The 15,996-nt window shown below is 39.5% G+C and overlaps 1 protein-coding gene across 7 annotated transcripts in view; it reads left to right on the top strand.

Moving 5' to 3' along the window:
• Positions 1-15,996, top strand: part of LOC107310501 (zinc finger transcription factor Trps1) — a 209,685-nt gene that overhangs the window by 45,475 nt on the left and 148,214 nt on the right. For 6 of the 7 annotated variants that reach the window (XM_015856211.2, XM_015856213.2, XM_015856210.2 and 3 more), the window contains one exon: positions 8,855-9,984. In XM_015856211.2, coding sequence (XP_015711697.1) covers positions 8,855-9,984 — 1,130 coding nt within the window. The remainder of the gene's footprint in view (positions 1-8,854; positions 9,985-15,996) is intronic. The other variant, XM_015856214.2, reaches the window with a different exon arrangement.

Raw genomic sequence — 15,996 nt, 5'->3', positions numbered from 1 at the left:
CTTCAGCCTCGTATTGGTTCAGTAGGTCCCAACAAACTTGCATACCTTTTTATTCCTGTGAGCATTTGTAAAATCCAGCTGGCACAAATGTTATTCCAGTATTGCCACCATCATTTGCAATGCATTGAAACCAGAGTTCAGCTCCATACACAGTTCCCTGATTGTAATCAGTTCATTTGTTCACATGAGCTGGTTGAGTTGCTCTTCATTTCATGGTGTGACAGCTGTGCATGGCCATCCAGAGCATGGCTTGTCTTTCATGTTACTGTCACCAATACTGAAGTACACCGTCCACCGCCTCACTATGCTGACATCCTCTGTTTGGTCTCCATAAATGTTCAGCAATCATTTATGGAAGTCAGTGGGTGCCATTCTTTCTGCATGGAGGAATATGCTTATCTGTGCTTCATAGACACTTCTCTGTCAGGTGCCATTTTGTCAGCCTGCCTCTCTGCTGTCATATGTCACATGGCAACAAAATGAATACTGGTGGGAAGGTTCAGCCTCTGCTTTCATACCAGCAACATCCACCTCTTATGTTGTTGGCCAGCATAATGAAATAGAAGGTGTTACTTTCAGAGCATCCCTCATATTTGCAGTCATTTCAGTGGATCAGCTTTTGCTGATGACTCTTGCTACCTTCACATTTAGTTAATTGATAGTCTCTGTAGGCAGAAAGATCTTGCAGAATATTTTAGCCTACAGATGGCTTTGTGTACGTGCCTAAAGCAGCGAACTTCAGGCCAGATCTAAAGACTCAAAGTGTAATTCAGCTGACTAAGTTAACAGCTATGATGCTGAAAAGCATCATTTTGCTGTTGTGTGATTAAGTCGTCTGTGTTTGATCTTTATGACTCTCTAATGTGAAGTATGGAATGGTCTGGAGACAGGCAAGTTGTGAGCAGTAGACAGGAGTCTTTTTTCCATGCCTAGATTTTGTAATGAGTAGTGAGTGAGACGGCTTCCAACAGGAAGGCTAGAGGGTGCTATCTTACACATGGCTTATCGCAAAGGGGAGGACATTGTCCAGTGAGGAAGAAGTGGGCTTGAATGCCCTCTGACAGAGCAAGGAAAGAAGCCTACTTTTCCTGTTTCCTGAACAAGTGTTCAAGCCATTAGGCTATTGTATAAAAGGGACCATGACCCCATTTCCCGATATGTTTTAAAAGAAAACAGCGTCCCTCAAAGAAAGGGCAGAAACGCCTGCATTCAGGTGAGGGTTTCAGATGGCTTCTCCCAAGGGGGAAGTGTATTCCTGAAGCCGTGAGTAAAGGCATACTGCAGTGCTCAGCATTTCTTACGTATGACTCCAGGCAGCTTCACATTGTGCACTGCCTCTGAGAGCTTCCTGCTCAGCGTGGCCCTGCTTCTCAAGCCCGTTGTCACGTTTCCCTCCTCTGACGCTCAGTCTGAGAGTACTAAGAAGTGGTTATTTTCTTCTAAACCAGCTCTCTCACTTTGATTGTTTCATGATTTGAGATACTTGTGCCTTAAAAGACGAGAAAGTTCAGAAAAGCTGCAGATTAATAAAATTATCCAAAAATTTCCTCGTTGTGAGGCCTGAGGGGGAAAAAAATTGCAGTGTGCCTTACATTGGCTAATTGGTACCACAGTGACTAATAAGAGATTGGTGGCAAATTTTTTCTTTTCAAATTCTAGAAATCTGATATTATAAGAGTTGTCTCAAACTACTCAGTCTGATCCTGTGTCCTATGTAACTATGGTAACAATTTTTCCAGGACTTTCATAGCTACTGAGAGAACTTCTGGATGTTCAGGCTGCTCAGCATCCTACGAAGTGGCAGAAGTGCCAGTGCATGGAATATAAAGTTTATTGTATTGTCTTCTTTATAAATACATGGTGAACTTCATGTGCATACACAAAGTTAAACGTATGTGATTTTTACTGTTCTGGAATTTAATATATCAAATCCAGCACCTTTTCTATTCTCACATTAGAAGCAAGTGTGTGACTGGTAAAACAGCTTATAATTAAAGTCTGGCCTAACTAGGATTCAGATGAATGAGAACCAGTGGTTTTATTACTAATAGTTTCTGTTTTTTATCCTCTGCTTTTGTATTAGCAGTTCAATTGAATGTGAAGCTGTGAAGGTAAGACTAAAAAAGGTAGAGGTACAGGTGTAATCAAGACTTCTCATGTTTAAGGTTCTCTCTGCTTTTATAATGGATTTGACAAACTGGGTCTTAGAGGTGTGGTAATAATACGGAGAGAGGGCATTAAGTGTCATGTTCACTTGTTAGTGCAAAGTAATCCTTCTAGTTTAATTTTGTCTTCAAATGGACTTCCTTTAAGATGCCACAGGTACGTAACCGATGTGAGTAAGTGAAGGCATTTCTGGGAAATGCTTAAAGAAATGGATTCAAGTTTTAGGTTGTTGGACTTATCGACATCAGCTGAATTGCCCATGAAATGGGAGTTAGATGTAAACAAGTTGACCGTACATGTTATAATTTTATGGAATAATCTTGCGGACAGTGCTAGAATAGGCCATAGCACTGAGGACTCCCTCAGGAGAAGATGAGTATTGTACCTGCAAATGTGCATACATGTTTGAGTCTCCCTTCTGCGTCATGATAGGCTTGGAGACTGCCTCGCACCTTGACTCATGCCTCCTAAACCCAAGAGTCAGCGAGATTTCTTAAAGCCTGCACACGTGTGGTTTAAGAAATGGTGACAGGTGGAGAAGTAGGTGGTGGTAAAGCAAATGTATGTACACTTCTATGTATGTACTTGCGTGTATTCACTAGCTCTGTGGCAGAGATGTACTCCTTTCAGTTGGAAGTAGTCTGCCTTCAGATGAGCATTCAGATGGGCAGCTTCTTTGGAACAGCTGATGCAATGTATAATCACATTAATCACAGCCTTCAAAGCAAAGTTGCGTATGTATTAATATTACTTTTTATGCTAGGGATATCTGGAGGTGCTGAAGACTGCTCAACGAAGAAAGTTGGTGAGATTAGCAGTAGTTCTGGAGATATTTAGATATACGAACTGCTAATGTTGCTCACAGAAATGAGTTCTAAAAATTAAAGGTGTGGGGAAAAAAGGGAGGTAGCTAAGTTTTCTTCTGGTGTAAATCAGTCTAACTTTGCCTCCAAGTTTGAGAGTCTGTGTGAATTTACAGTAGCCAGGGAACTGTCTGGTATTTTTATCTATTCAGAGAGAGGGTAAAAAAAGTGGTGGTTTCTTTTAGTTGTTAGTGGTTGGTCTGCTCACACTGGTTAGTAACTTAAAGTCTTGATTTAGCGTTCCATTATTGTTTCTGATCTCCTGACCTTATTTTAAGTCTTATTACTGTTCTTATACACTCTTTGTTGCAAAAATATCCTGATCTGCAACTTTTTAAATTCCAGTATCAAAAAGCCATACTGGCTTTAATGGCATCAACATAAATATTGAGAAGAAAAATGCTGATTTTAAATTAATCATAGAATGGCTTGGGCTGGAAGGTACCTTAAAGATCATTAAGTTCCAACCTCCCTGCCATGGGCTGGGCTGCCACCTTCCAGCTCAGGCTGCCCAGCATTCCATCCAACCTGGTCTTGAATTCCTCCAGGGCATAGGGCATCCACAGCTCCTCTGGGCATCTGTGCCAGCATATCCCCACCCTCTAGATAAAAAAAATTCTTCCAAACATCTAGCCTAAATTTTCCCTCTTGCTTTAAAGCCATTCCTGCTCTTCCTGTTGCTGTCAGACCCATGTAAAAAAAATTTCCCCTCCTGCTTATATGTTCCATTGGATTCTGTAAGGCTGCTGTGAGGTTTCCCAGGAGCCTTCTTTTCTCCAGGCTGAACAAGCCCAGCTCCCTCAACTTTTCTGTATAAGGGGGATGCTCCAGTACTATGATGATCTCTTGGACCTGCTTCATCAGCTCCTTGTCCTTCTGGTGCTGGGTCTCCCAGCCTGGACACTGTACACCAATTGGAGCCTCATCAGGGCAGAATGTAGGGCAGCAGTCACCTCCCTTGAGTGTGACCCAATACTATGCTTTCTTGTTTTGGTAAATAGGAATAGCCCAGAAAGCTAGAAGTTTGCCCTGAGTCTTTACCTCACTTACACAACTTAGTTCTATCTAAAGATCACAGTATGGTAAATAGTTTTATAAGTGGATGTGCTCTGAAGATTATCCTAGTCTTACATGCAGAGAGAGAGAGAGTGAGAGTGAGCAAGTTCTCCATGTTGGAGGTTAGAGAGCTGGGTAGTGTTACACAAACTTGCATGAAAGCCAGGAATCTGTTCTGGCCTGCACAACATGAAGAACTTCATAAATGTGGGATGGTTAAAATGTTCTGGATGCTGTATTGCACAAAGCAAATGCATAAACAAGAACATTAGAAAATATTTTGGGATTAGAAGATTAAGAGTAATTGGCAAAGGCAGACTGGATGGCTCAGGAGATTGGTAAGGGATCTTGAGCCTTTCACCTCCTCATTAACCAAAGATGTAACCTAGGTAATCAGAGAAGATGATTTGTTATCATTTGCTGCAACAGTGCAGATGGTTGCTCTGGTTTCTAATCAGCATTTGCAGCAGATACCAGGGGTCAGAGAGAGCTTTTCCTGTGCAAGTCTTACAGTTCTTATGGTTGAATCTCCTGTGTAGATATAAGCCACTGCTTTCCTAGTTTCTCCTGGTGATACTTTCTTCATAAAGTGTGTTTACAGGCTCTGGCCAGTGTTGTCTTGGTATTTTTTATTTTATTTTCTATAAACAGAAAAATATTTTTAAACTCACTTGATGTCGTAAAATTCAGGACTGAACTTCAAAAAGGAGGTGGGAGAAAAGAGAGGTCAGATCAAATATAAAGCAACTTTTTTTTTTTTTTTTTTTTTTTTTAAATAAGACAAAAGTGAAAATACTTTCCTGTGCCCAAAGTCATCAAATCCCTGAAATCATTATTTTTGGTCTGTGTAGTTAAGGTAATACAGACATGTCTGTTGGAAGCACACAGTGCAATTATACTATTGTTGAAGTAATTGCCAACATGTGCGGTGTGTGAGGAGGTAGCTTAATCATACGAACACACAAACTTCAATCCTTGCAGTAAAGCTAATGTCAAACTTTTGGAATTTGATAGTTTTCCTCATTAATAGTTGAATTGAACAGTTACGAGTTTTGAGTTTCTGGGAGTGCTTCTTGTGAAACATATTTCACTTTAATTCCCAGCTGGGGTGTGACCTTGAAGAGCAATTTGGAAATATCAGTGCAACTATCTCAAACACAATGATAGAAAGCCTATCCTAAATAGCCCTTTTTGTCTGTGTGACATCATAATGCCTACTGTATTCCCATAATTTGGGTGCTGCAGTGTAAATGGTAATCTCAGGATCTCACATGTTAGTGACAGTGAAGGAAAGAACTAACCAGGCCTTCTCTGCCCATACAGATACATCATATATTAGATTCTTTCTAAAATCCAAATTATGACTTTTCTTCTGTGTTTATTGAAGCAACTGTTGACTTAGAGGTGTTCTCACATTTCCAGCACAATTTCTACCTATGTTTGTGCCTCTCTAAACTGTATGAGCTGGCACTTTGGGTTCCACTGCTAGAATAGGATTACAGAGTTTTAGTATTGCTTTTGTTTGGTTTCTTCTGCTTTACTTTGGGGAGAAGCATCCAGTCAAATAAAATAGAACTGTGAGGGCAAAGCAGGTGAGTAGGTTTTTCTGGATTCAGAATAAAATATGAGAGTGAATACTAGATGCAATCACATGTGACGTCACACACAAATGTGGATATTGATTTATAAAGTAAACATATATTTCATTTCCCCCTTCATCTTTCTTTCATTATTCCTCTTGCTGGCTAAGACCAGAGGGAGCAGGAAATTAAGGATAGCTCCATACCCAGTGAAGGAGTTTGGTACCCATACTCATGTGACTGAAAAGTCTGAAAGCCAAGCCAAGACTTGAGCAGAATGCATGAATCCAAACAGTTCTGCAAGAGTGTAGGTTTCATCCAGGTTTGGCTGGCTGAAAGCTGAAACAGCTTAAATTCATACTGTCATTATCAAGTGCTTCTCCCAGCTTGTTATATGGGAGCCAGTTTCTTTTCATCTTTTTACCTGATGACACCCAGGAAAGCTTTAAGTATGTTTTGTTGTGCATGAAAAATGTATTTTGAGTGTAATAATATTAAGGTGACCATGTATTGCCTTTAGCTTACATGCTCTTCTCCTAGGACACATTATTTTGAATTGTGGCATGGTAGTCACAGAAATGCCAGCCCAATAACTGATAATCAGTTACATCCTACTGCTGTGAAAAATGTGTTGTCTTCCCCTCTGCCCCCATTGCAGTGGGTGAACCCAAATAGCATGTGAATACTTTATTCAGTTTTATTATCTTCTGGTGAAGAGAAGGATGTATTAGCAAAGGACACAAATTTCCCATGTTGGCCACTAAGCAGGATTACTAGAAGCTACAAGAATGCCATGACTTATAGTCCATTGTACAAAATGCTGTACTGATAATTTTTTTTCTAGCATTCATAAATAAAAGTCATTAGCAATGAGCAGCAGCAGGGATTATTGTCACTCACAATACCCAGCTAATGTCTACTGAGTGTCTGTAAAATTTGTTATCTGTAGGCTCTGTGAATAGACAGCTAAGAGTAATGAATGTATTTATTTATTAGCACCACTTAAGGTAAAGCATTTTAGCCAGTGTTCTATGCGTGCATCAAACAAATGTATGTAACTAATTAAATGAGCAAAACCAGATCACCTTGCAACTAAAGCAGTCACAGAGGGAGCTGCTGTTATTTTCTGTTTACTGTAATTCCATCAGTGTGTTCTTTAAGTTGTCTTTCAACAACACTGGGACTTTGAATGCTGAAACAGTGCAGAGGATGGAGACCTCAAGTGCCAGAGTAGTATGGAGCAAGCCGAAGTTCTACCGTTGTCAGTGGATCAGGCTCAGTATGGTTTTGTCTCTAGTTTGTTTTAGGCATAAAATGAATGAAACAAGATATCTTCTGCAGTGCAAATGTTCCACAGAACATTTTCAAAATCAAATTCATGACTTGTTATCAAAAGTTGGAGTCCTAGTTTAAGTGAAAGTATTATTGCAGTTACATTCTAGTTGTTGGGCTCTCCGGCTCACCATTGCCTATTAAGATATGTTTCCTAAACAAACAGAAAGTAATTTTCAGTTTATTTAAGAAAAAGCTTTAACCAACATATGGGAATTGTGCTATCTTTAGGAAAAAAAAAAAATGAATCAGAGGCTGCATAGCAGCTCATTATACCACAGTGTAGCAACTCACTGACTCACTGTTCTGGTGTTCAGTTCTGGTGGGGTATAAAGAATAGCGTCTTATTTTCTGAGCTAAATGGCTAAAAGGCATTTATACTATATGCATTTAAAAATGTTTACATTTCATGCTCTGTATGTCTGAGCCTTTCCGTATGGCGTGATACTGAATGAGCAGCGATCACATGCTTTCCTTGTGGCACAGCTGTTGAGGATGAGAAGAAAAATAACTACAGCATTCGCCTAATGCATCACAACTGAATCATGCAGAAATGTAGTAGTACACTTACTGGTTGGGAGGATGAACATCTAACACTTTGTGGAAATTTTATAGAAATTCTATAATGCCTTTAAGGCATTATACTCTTGAGTAGAAAAGTTGAACTGTGGTACATGGAAGCTTCCAGCTGTGTCCTTAGTAGAGCAGTGTAGACTAGTTGGTTGATGGCAAAGGAGTAGTTGGCTGTGGATTTTGAGTGTGAAGAGAAATTAATTTCTGGATGCTGTACATTGTTGGCTGTTCAGGAAAATAAGTAGAGCAGTGATGACACTGGCCAGCAGGTTGTGTTTTGGCCTCCAAACCAGTTGTGTGGGAGCAGCAAATCTCCCCTGATGTTACAGGGCAGGTGTGGTGCACTCCTGGGAAGGGCAGGCCTGCCTGCTCTGAGAACATGCGGCACAGTAGTGTAAACTCTGCAAGCCTTGCTTCCTTCCTGCAGACCGTTTTGCTCAGAGATCATGAGAGTAGTTAAGTAGACCTATCTTATTTTTTAATTAGTGATGTCATAGACTTGGGTGTGGTAAGTTTTTTCTTTGCCACATAACATTTTTCTAGTGCATCTTTTCCATCCCTGTTTAACTAAATTGCTCTCTGTGTATGAGAAGATTTCCTTGGAGAATATCTTCACTGAGTAATCTTTGAGAAAGCCACCTTTCATTTCAGACATCAGTCGCTACAGCTTTGTTAAAAGGCATGTTGGAGGATACTGGATACTCTTACTGAAATGTTTTTTAGAAGGATTGGTCATGCTCTGACCCAAACAGAATGACTTCACTCTATTAAATTCAATTTTTGTTTGCTCATGTTTAGGATGCAATTCTTTGGGGCATTTAATCATGAATGCCATAAAAGTATGTAGGATTATTAAAATAAAAAGACTGAGAGCTTGTACTTTTGTTCCACACCTGATAGAAAGTCTCAGCTAAGCCTTCTGTAAAGAGTACAGAAATTTGGGAGCTGACTGTTGCATCTTATCTCAGTAACATGACTTAGTGAATTAGTGAAGGAAGGCTCCTTTTGGAGAAGTCTGGGTTCAGATCATGGTGCGGATTTGTGCCGCTGTTTCACAAATGTTTAGTATTCATGTGGAATTCAGCTTTGCAGTACATTTTCTTCATCAGCAAATGCTAAATGCATGAGAGCATGACATTATGTTAGTGCAAGCACACAAATGCAAACGACGGTGTCTTTGTTTAATTGACAGGCTTATGAATGTAATACTCTCTTTTTTTTTGCTTCATTGCTGTGTGAGTGTATCTGCAGCAGTGCTAACATGACCTTATTCTTCTTTCACAGGTTACTTTAGGTGGAACCTTTATTGGAATTGGGCGGAAAACTCCAGATTGCCAAGGCAACACCAAGTACTTCCGCTGCAAATTCTGCAATTTCACCTACATGGGCAACTCGTCCACTGAACTAGAGCAACACTTCCTACAGACTCACCCAAACAAAATGAAAGCAGCCCTTCCCTCCTCTGATTCTGGTAAAACTTCAGAGAAAAACTCCAATAAATCCAGTCCTACTCTTCGACCATGTGATTCTGGAGACTTGGGGAAGTGGCAAGACAGAATCACTGTAAAAGCAGGAGATGATACACCAGTTGGATATTCGGTGCCCATCAAGCCAATAGATTCCTCTAGACAAAATGGTACCGATACAACCAGTTACTACTGGTGTAAATTTTGCAGTTTCAGCTGTGAGTCGTCCAGCTCATTGAAACTATTAGAACATTACAGCAAACAGCATGGGGGAAACCAGTCAGGAAGCCATCACCCAGATATGAATGATAAGCTTTCTAGGGGATCTGTCATTAACCAGAATGATCTAGCCAAAAATGCAGATGGGGAGTTAGTGACAAAGACAGAAAAGGGTGCGAGTGTGGCAAAAAAGAAAGACTTGACTAGCAAAGGAGCAGAGGACAGCATGGTGACAAGCTACAACTGTCAGTTCTGTGACTTTAGGTACTCAAAGAGCCATGGCCCAGATGTAATAGTGGTGGGCCCACTTCTCCGTCACTATCAGCAGCTACACAACATTCATAAGTGTACCATTAAGCACTGTCAGTTCTGTCCCCGAGGCCTCTGCAGCCCAGAAAAGCACCTTGGAGAAATTACTTATCCATTTGCTTGCAGAAAAAGTAATTGTTCCCACTGTGCTCTCTTGCTTTTGCACCTGTCTCCAGGGGTGACAGGAAGCTCTAGAGTCAAACACCAGTGCCATCAATGCTCATTCTCCACTCCTGACGTAGATGTTCTCCTGCTTCACTATGAGAATGCACACGAAGCCCAAGTGTCTGATGTCAAACCTGAAACAAATACCCTGCAAGGTGCAGATGGGCCGCTGACTCTCAAAGAGAACAAAGAACACTCATGTACCAAATGTGACTTTACCACCCAGGTGGAAGAAGAGATTTCCCGACACTACAGGTACAGTGAAATTTAAAGTGATTACTAATAGGAACCAAGCACACAGCCCTCCTAATTCCTTAATTAAATGTCACTGATCTCCGAAACTGAGGAAGCTGGAAATGAAAATAGGAATGTGTTTAGATATAAATCTTTATAGCCAGGGTCCAATCCAACATCCACTTCGTTTTGGAAAAACTTCAGCTCAGTCTGTGGCTTTAATTATACATCCAAACCTGCGCAGTGAAGAGGGAGATTTGTATTTGTGTATAGATGTTGAAGTTCTAGCGCGTTTGAGGTTTGGTCAACTATTTTCCACCCAGGATTTGTTAGGTACTATTTTATTTTAGGCTTTTTACCAGAAAGCTGGCATCTTCATTCATTAGGGGAACACAAATGGCTTTACTTTCCAAGATAGACTGTGAATCCTTTCATGCTTCATAACAGTGCTTCAATGTACTACCTTTTTGTAGTATTTTCCATTCCCAAGTCCAGCAATGCAATAATGAGTTTAAGAGCATTCCACTGCTGTTTTGGTGTTGGTTTCACACTGGGAGCAGACGCTCTTTTGTCTGTTGATGTCATCCTCCAAGATCCTCTTGCAGATGCTTATTTTTGTATTGCTGGTTTACAGTGTCATTCTATCTATTTTAAATGCTAATGTTCCTATTTGGAGGTGGATGCAGCCAGTCTCCTGACTCAGTCTGACACAATGTCATGATGGCAGCCAACTCCCTGCTAAACTTCTTGGGCCAGTTCCTGTGCTGTTGTAAACTGGCAGTCCAGTTTATATTGTAGGAGGAGCTGGCTCCCAGACTTTTAAAAAAGCAACAGTGCTGCTGCAAAAGCGATGTTAAATATTAGAAAATCCTGCTGAATATGTTAATAGTTAAGGCTAATGCGTCAACAACAACGGAAAGCGCAGTATCTGTCTCATCTAAAAGATCTTTGCATGGAAGCCAACTAGAATGAAGACAAAAGAAGATGCATTTTCAAAGCTAAAGCTTTGTTAAAAGCTCAAGAAACCGTGCCATGTTTAATAGATTCCAAGACATCCAAAATTAACAAAGGCAGACTGGGGCATGATACTTTAATAGAGATTAAAGCTGGGGGCATCCAAATGTTGCCCAACAGAGGGCTGCATTGGCAATGTATCAGGAGTCTATTTAAAAAAAAAAAAAAAGAAGAAGAGCAGATTGCTCATCTTTAATTTGGTGCTAGGGCCCACGGAGGATTCACGTCCCAGCATGCAGTGCCCCATTTTTGATCCAAGTGGGCCTCGGGGATGTTGTGCGGATTAATTAGTTAATGTTTGTAAACTGCTTTGAAGATGAAAAGTGGTATCTAAGTTCCAAACATTATTATAGCAGCTTTGAGCTGTGCTGTAGAACTCCATAGGCAGCACTTTGTCCGCCGCTGGGGCATGGCACGATCTTTTTTTAGTGGTTAAATAACTGGAAGATTGAAATGGCTCTTTGACTGAAAAACATTTTTATTTTGCTGCAGCTGCTAATTTAAGTTTTAATGAGCACACCTAGTTAAAATCCTTTTCTTTTTTCCCAAGGAAATGTGAAGCCATGACTTTGAAAACTGTAGTCTGATACCCTATAGCAGCAGCTTTCCATCCTGAGTGCTCAGCACCTACAGACAGCTCCTGCAGTTGTCAGTGGGAAGTGCTGTGTGATGTGCTTTTTTGAAAATCAAGAGATGAGTTTAAGCATTTGAATCTCAACTTATTTGCCTAAAATTGTGCTGTTTCGTTTAAAAACCACTTGAGCAATGTAGTTCTAAGCCTTCAATATACCACGTTATTGAGAACTCTGAGGATGTTGCTTAGTCAAAGCAAAGCACAAAATCCCCACAACTGCAGCTTCCTTCCCTTTCTCCTAACCTGCCCTTCCATCTCCTTTTTAATTTGTTTGGTTTCTTTTCAGTATGTACTGCTGCTCTTTTTTCCCTGCTGTTCATCACCAAAGTTAGTTCAGTTTTTGATAGATACTCTGTAATGGGAAATACCTAGTAGACTTTACTGCTTTTCTATGCCTCATTTTTCATAGTTTTTAATATACCAAATTGAAGCATAGAGACCTCTAAGGCATTTCAGCTTCTGATTTTAGTAGTATTTTTTTCTTTTTTGACGTGCACTTGATGCACATTTCCTTTGCCTTTTTGTATTTTATGAAATACGGATATAGATTAATACAGATTTTAAACTGAAGAATTCATATAAAGTGTGTAAACTTATGTAATGGGAAGTTACGTGGCATACACAGAACTGGTTTTCTCTGAGGCTTCGTCAGATCTTATCCCAGTAATGTTAGGCCACACCGTTGTGTATTCCTTTTGGTCTGCATTCTTCTTTTTTTGAAACACGCACACGAAGAGGATACAAAATTGCTTTGCCTTTTTAATTGATTTTCCTTTTGGCCACACTTAAAGAATTCCACTGTGTTTGTTAGTTTCATATTTTTCTGTGTCCTAAAATTATCCCTCTGCATGTATTTGCACCGGTTACAGTTTGCAGCAGTTAGAATTTGCAAAAGTGGCTCTTGCCATTTTTTTTTCTGCCAGAACGTATACTAACATTTAGAGCTCATTCAATATTTTCTTGACATGATTATTTGAGAGCTGTTCAGTTAAATTTGAAGTTAATGAATCACACTGCACTTGAGTTTACTTGTATTTAAACCTCACTAAAATGTGCTTACTCAAACAAATCCCCAGAAGGTTTCCTGGCCTACATTTTCTACTGATTCTGCTACCATTCATTTTCCACTATTTCTCTGAGGTATCAGGTATTCTATCTGTTCATTGTGACGTTTAGGGTTTGTTTTTTTTCCCCAGAACTGTCTGCTGTTCTGATGAGCTAAAAGATGCCAGCACATGTAATAAACTCATATTGACTATTTGGGGAAATTCTGTATGTCAGATAACTCAGCCTAGGGATTATTTTCCCGTTTGCTCCAAAATTATTCTTACCTAATTTTTAATTTTTTTCTTTAAACTTAAAAAAGCTTCTTGCAGGAGATTTTCAATTTATTTTATTTTATTTTATTTTATTTTATTTTATTTTATTTTATTTTATTTTATTTTATTTTATTTTATTTTTTAAATTCAGGATTTGGACTTAAATGTGGGAAAACACTACAGTTTCTCTCTCTCTCTCTTTTTTTTTAAAAAAAAAATAAAAAAATATTTTTTTCCCATGAAAGTCCTTACTGTCAAAAAAGTCTGTCAGGAAACTTTTGATCAGTGCTAATGGTAATTACAAATGCTGTGCTGAAATGCACTCCAAACTTATTTGAAAAATAGAGTCCGGTGACTGTTATCCATTAAACAGCAGCAAAGGATAGAAAGAGGTTGACTTGCAAATGAGAGTAGACTCTTTTTTTTTAATGAACAGAGGTTATTTTTGCAAATGGAAATGATTGCAATTCTGTAGAGCTGTTAGATGAAACTATATGGCCCCCTCAGAGGTGAATGGAGGCCTGGGAGTATGGGTTAGGCCACAGTGGTGCATGCATGACCCAGTACCAGGGATGTGTCCTGAGGACAGGGCCATATGGCTGCTGTTACCCTGGCACCTCCTGGCAGCAGAAGCTGGAGAGTTGGGTTGTGCATGCTGTAGAACTGTGGAGCTGTTAGGCTCTGTGAGAAGGTAGCCAAGGGCAAATGGGTGAAATGAGGCCCAGTAGCTCCTGCTTTCTGGCAGACTGGGAGCCTTCGCTAGTCAAACAGCAGCAGCAGCTCTCAGGACCTTTTCCATCCTCCTAACACCTTAATTTACTGCTCTGAACTTGTTTGCTCTTGCCAGTAGCTTTTGCTCTCCTTTCATCTCAGCCTTGCTTTCCACTCTGCCTGTTCTGCTTCCCTTTCTGTCCCTCCACTGAGTTTCCTTTCTTGCTTTGCGCTCTTCTGTGTATTTTCATGTCCTCACCAGTCTGAGTGCAGCACACATCCCCAAAGCAGACTTCTTTACAAGCCTATTTCTTCACAAGAACTGCTCACAGTTATTACATTCATAATGAAATTCAAAAAGTGCAAAGAATTTGAAGTGGTACGACAGTCAAACCTTCATCCAGAATGTTTTGTATGCCCTAGAGCATAGGAATGTCTTCATATCTTCAGGTAATTAAAAAAAAACACAACAAAACCAAGTTGTTTTGTAGAGGATGATGTTTTGTAATATTTCAGACTAGTTGTAAGTATGTCAACGAGACTTAATTCACAGCTGGCTTGTGTCAAGAATATCGTACATAGCCTGTTAGAAATCTCATATGAATAACAAACGTATCAAAATAGACGTGCAATCTTTTCTTCAGTCCTTGCAAAGGAGAATTCTTTCATCTTGTAACACTCAATTCAGGTATCATAGAATCATAGAATATCCTGAGTTGGAAGGGACTCGTAACGGTCATTGATTGCAACTCCTGTCTCTGCACAGGACCACCCAAATATCAGACCATATGACTGAGAGCTTTAGTCCAGACTCTTCTGTATTTCAGTACAAGTAAATAATGATACAATTTTGTGAAGTTATTGGAATGTAACAGAACAGCAAAGATATGGCTGGAATTCCTGATGTTTTATTTTGGTACTGGGCTGTAAATGCTTTAATGTCCATGAATAATCAAGTATTTGATTTATTTGGTAGTGAAAATAATAATGCTAAGTGGCATCAGTGCAGGCTATGTCACTGACATCCCAGTGCCACATTCAAGGTAGTAACCAGCTCATGGCTTGAACCTGCTCTTAGCTTGTTTGAGTGGTATATGAGCAGGATCATAAAGAGGAGAATGCAGTTTCCATCCTCATTTAAATACTTTTCTTCCATAGTGAGATTTTCCTCAAATTCTTTCCCTCTGGCTGTTGATTGGCTGTATACCAGTGTACTATACTGTACTTGATGAGTCCAGAGTTTCAGATGATAAAAGCAAGGTTTAATTGTAAACTTAATATCTCAGAAAAGTCCTTATTGTATACTTGGCAATTTGAACTTCTACATTTTTTATTTTTTTTATTTTTTTTTGCTTAGATTTGGTGAGTTCTTTGCACAAATCTAGTTGTAACCAGAGCCTCTAGAAATGTTGACTTGGTTTCAATTCTGGTATAAGAACAAATAAAAGGTTACCATCTTGTTTCCATGATTGGTGCTGATTGGGTGGGGTGAAAAAAATCAGGGGTTAAAACGTTTTTCTTTTTACTCTTTGCTGTGGGAAAGGATAAGAGTTTCTGGTTCTAAAAATGTTCTCTTAAGGTTATGATGGTTACTATTTTATATTAGATTGTGACTTAGATTGGACAGTTCCAAACTTACTTTATTGAGATTTTGGATAATACAGTATACAGGATGTACAGAGTAAGAAGATTTATAGTGGCAATGGTAGAGAATACCTTTTAATACATAATGGAGACATATGTGTCCTGCAATAAAAAGCTTGTTGGTTTACTACCTATATAAATCAGTCCAAGTCTTCTCCAATTTCTGTCACAGTTTCACAGAAAAACTACAAAGTGGTTTCACGATTCTCTTTGAATAGATTATAATGCCTTTAAATTAACAAACCTGTAATGTAAGGAAAGTGATTACAGCAGGGTCTGAGCCATCCAGTTCCAACTGTAATGTTCTGCATTTAGTTGTAGCCTTGTAAGAATGACACTGCTCTTGGCGTTTACTGCTCCTGATCAAAACCATTTAGCCATCGTGCAGGGAGAATGAAAAAAATGGCAAGTTGGGCAGAAAAAGGTCAGCTGTTTGGAGGTGTGACGTTGGTAGATGAGAGGTAAGTTAGGAAAGGGGGCTGTGTATTGAAATAGCCAAGTTAAACAAGAGACACTTAGTGCTAAGTAGTCTCCCAGAGGATTGATAAACTTTCACACGGAGAATGTATGGGGTTGAGCCATTAGCCCCAAATGGTGTCTTGTTTAACTTGGCTTTTCAGATAACTAGCCCCTGTCTAACTTGGACTTCTCAGATGGTATCCCACCTCTACAGGGCTGACCCTCCTTAAAACTTGGCTTTTTTTATTTGTA

Source organism: Coturnix japonica, chromosome 2, assembly GCF_001577835.2.
Source record: "Coturnix japonica isolate 7356 chromosome 2, Coturnix japonica 2.1, whole genome shotgun sequence".
Classification (NCBI taxonomy): Eukaryota; Metazoa; Chordata; class Aves; order Galliformes; family Phasianidae; genus Coturnix; species Coturnix japonica.
The sequence above is the reverse complement of the archived record's forward strand: the minus strand, read 5'-3'. Positions and strand labels throughout refer to the sequence as shown.